The following is a 2,745-nucleotide window of genomic DNA, read 5'->3' on the forward strand; positions in this document are numbered from 1 at the left end:
GGTATCTTTTCAAATGTTTAAATAGAGTTCCCAAATGGGTATATCTCCTAGAAGGTCCTACTTATTCAATCAACATACCCCAAAGTGGGCATTTTGCACTTATTACCTCACACAAACTATCTTTAAAAAAATTATTTTTTTCTAAAAAAATTTCTTATCTCAGTGAAAAACATGTCAAGTGACACAGAACAGTTAATGTCAGCAAGTGTTTAAGTGTCAAATATAGGCCAAAGATACATGAGAAATTAAATGATAAAAAATTAATTAAGAAACAGAAAATAAAATCCACCAGCCACCCCAGATAATATAAACAAAAAAATTAAGTATAATATAGTTAATAATGTGTAGATGATGGGGAGCTGGATGGCTTCATTGGTTAAGCAAAAAGTACAAAAGTTCCAAAAGTTCAGCATGAAAATGAAATTAAATGGAATGGAAAACGGAATTAAAATGGAGAAACCTGACAATTAAGGTCAATATACACAATGGATAAATTATGTTGATAATTTGTACCTTTGGTATGTCATCAACATGGGACTTTAACAGCTATGATTTTCCTCCCCAAAGCACATAATTCCAATCTAATCAATACAATGACATCAGATAAATTCCAATGGAAAAGATTCCTATGAAATACCTGGACAGTACTCTTCAATGTTTTGAAAGTCATTAGAAACAAGTAAAGTCTCAGAAAGGTATAGCCAAGAGCATCGTATAGAGACCTGACAATCAAATGCAATGTGGCATCCAGGATGGGATCTTGGAAGGAAAAAAAGGAAGTTAGGTAAAAATTAAGAAATATGAATAAAATATGGAATTTAGTAAATCAGTTTATCAATATTGATACACTAACTGTAACATATATTAATGAAAGATGACAATAAGGAATACTAGGTAGGGGGTCTATGGGAACTCTTAGTAACTACATATTCAAGTTTCTACAAATCCAAATCTTTTAGATTTTAAAAATGTATTAATTTTCATTTCAATAAAAATTAAGCATCCAAAACTTCTTAATGCTCAGATTAATGTAAGTCAGAAAATAATTAAGACTTGAATGGTGATGATAATTAAAATGATGAAGATGATAAAGTTGAGGAGAAAGACTACTGAAATCAAAATTAGAAGACAAATTAGTACATGGTCATCAGAATTATCAACTTTAGAATGAATTTATTGTTTTTGAAGAACCCCATGAACTTAATATTTTTAATTGAGATTAACCACTTAAATTTATTTGTGTCTTTAAGAAACGTCCTCACTGAAAAATTAAAAATTTTCATTGACTAAGTCAGAAAAAGTCTTCATGTTTTCTGACTTTTATACCATCTACTGATGAGTTGATAATATATTCATAAAAGCTAAAATTGTTTACATAGGAGACAGATCTTGTCTCCAAAGTAAAATCTAGAACTGTATATTTCAGCAGCACAAATGACCTTGAGAAAGCACAAAATCTGACCCCAAACTAGTATTTTTCAAAGTGAAATTTTATTATTTAAAAGGAGTTAAATGAGAAATCAAGATGGATCTTTAGAGTAGAAAATCTTGGACACTCGATCTCGAATCTGTTTGGTCTTCACCCCATACACAATAGGATTGAGCAAAGGAGGGACAAGCAGATAAAGGTTGGACAGAAGAATATGAATGTAGGGTGGAATATGGAATCCAAACCTGTGTGTAAAGAAGGAGAAGAAACCGAGGAGATAGAACTCGAGGAAGACACAAATATGGGCAATGCAGGTATTGAAGGCTTTGAGCCTAGCTTCCCTTTGAGGAAGACTGAAGACAGTAAGAAATATTTGGATGTAAGAGACTGTGATGAAGACTATGTCAAATCCAAGTATAGTGAAAGCCACAAAGAGACCATAGATCTTGTTGATTCGAATGTCTTCTGCTGCCAACTTCACGATGGCCATGTGCTCACAGTATGAATGGGAGACCACAGTGGTCCGGTAGTGTTTCAGCCGACATTTGATGAGGATGAGACATGGAGCTACAAGGAGGGCTGCTCTGAGCGTCACTCCAACCCCAATCTGAGTGAGAAGTTGGTGGGTAAAGATGGTTGCATGTCTCAGGGGATCACAGATGGCCACATAGCGATCTAGGGCCATGGCCAGCAGAATTCCTGATTCGATGCACTGGAAGGTATGGATGAGCCACATCTGAAAGAGACAAGCATCAAAGTATATTTTTGGCAGATGAAACCAGAATATTCCAAGCATTTTGGGTAGGATGCAGGTACTGAGAGCAATGTCCGTTGCTCCAAGCATTGCCAGGAAGAGATACATGGGCTCGTGGAGGCTGCGTTCAGATCTGATGATGACCAGGAGCAGGATATTTCCAAATAGAGCAGTGATGTACATGGCACAGAAAGGAATTCCAATCCAGAACTGCACAGACTCCAATCCAGGGATCCCGATCAGTGTCAGCACGGAGGGCATGAAGACTGTGCCATTGAGATTGAACATTTTGGCTTAGAGCTGCCTGATTAGTGCTTCAAGTTTTATATTGGTTTCTCTCTTCTTTATTTGTTCTCATCTAGAGTTATTGAAATTTCTAGAAACAGAAATTGAATGTGTTTTTAAAAGGCATTTTGTCAATCATATGTATTCATTGATGATGTAAGTCTAGAATGCATATACAGGCTCCCAAAATTCTTTGTCTCTTTCTCTGGCTCTCTCTATGAAGGCAAACAAATACACAGGACAATTCAGTATGCAAAGCAGACTCAGTCACACCTGA

General features: G+C 35.6%; 1 protein-coding gene across 1 annotated transcript; it reads right to left on the reverse strand.

Annotated features, from left to right (window-relative positions):
• Positions 1-1,520: 1,520 nt before the first annotated feature.
• Positions 1,521-2,471, reverse strand: LOC123389595 (olfactory receptor 52A5-like). Its single transcript, XM_045071513.1, has one exon. The coding sequence runs from the start codon at positions 2,469-2,471 to the stop codon at positions 1,521-1,523; it is 951 nt and encodes a 316-aa protein (XP_044927448.1).
• Between the last annotated feature and the right edge of the window lie 274 nt (positions 2,472-2,745).

This window comes from Mustela putorius, unplaced genomic scaffold (assembly GCF_011764305.1).
Source record: "Mustela putorius furo isolate JIRA1106 unplaced genomic scaffold, ASM1176430v1.1 tig00003987_pilon_pilon_pilon, whole genome shotgun sequence".
NCBI lineage: Eukaryota > Metazoa > Chordata > Mammalia > Carnivora > Mustelidae > Mustela > Mustela putorius.

Bases quoted from the DNA above. Each gene is read 5' to 3' on its own strand.
- LOC123389595 (XM_045071513.1), bottom strand. From the start codon at position 2,471: ATGTTCAATCTCAATGGCACAGTCTTCATGCCCTCCGTGCTGACACTG.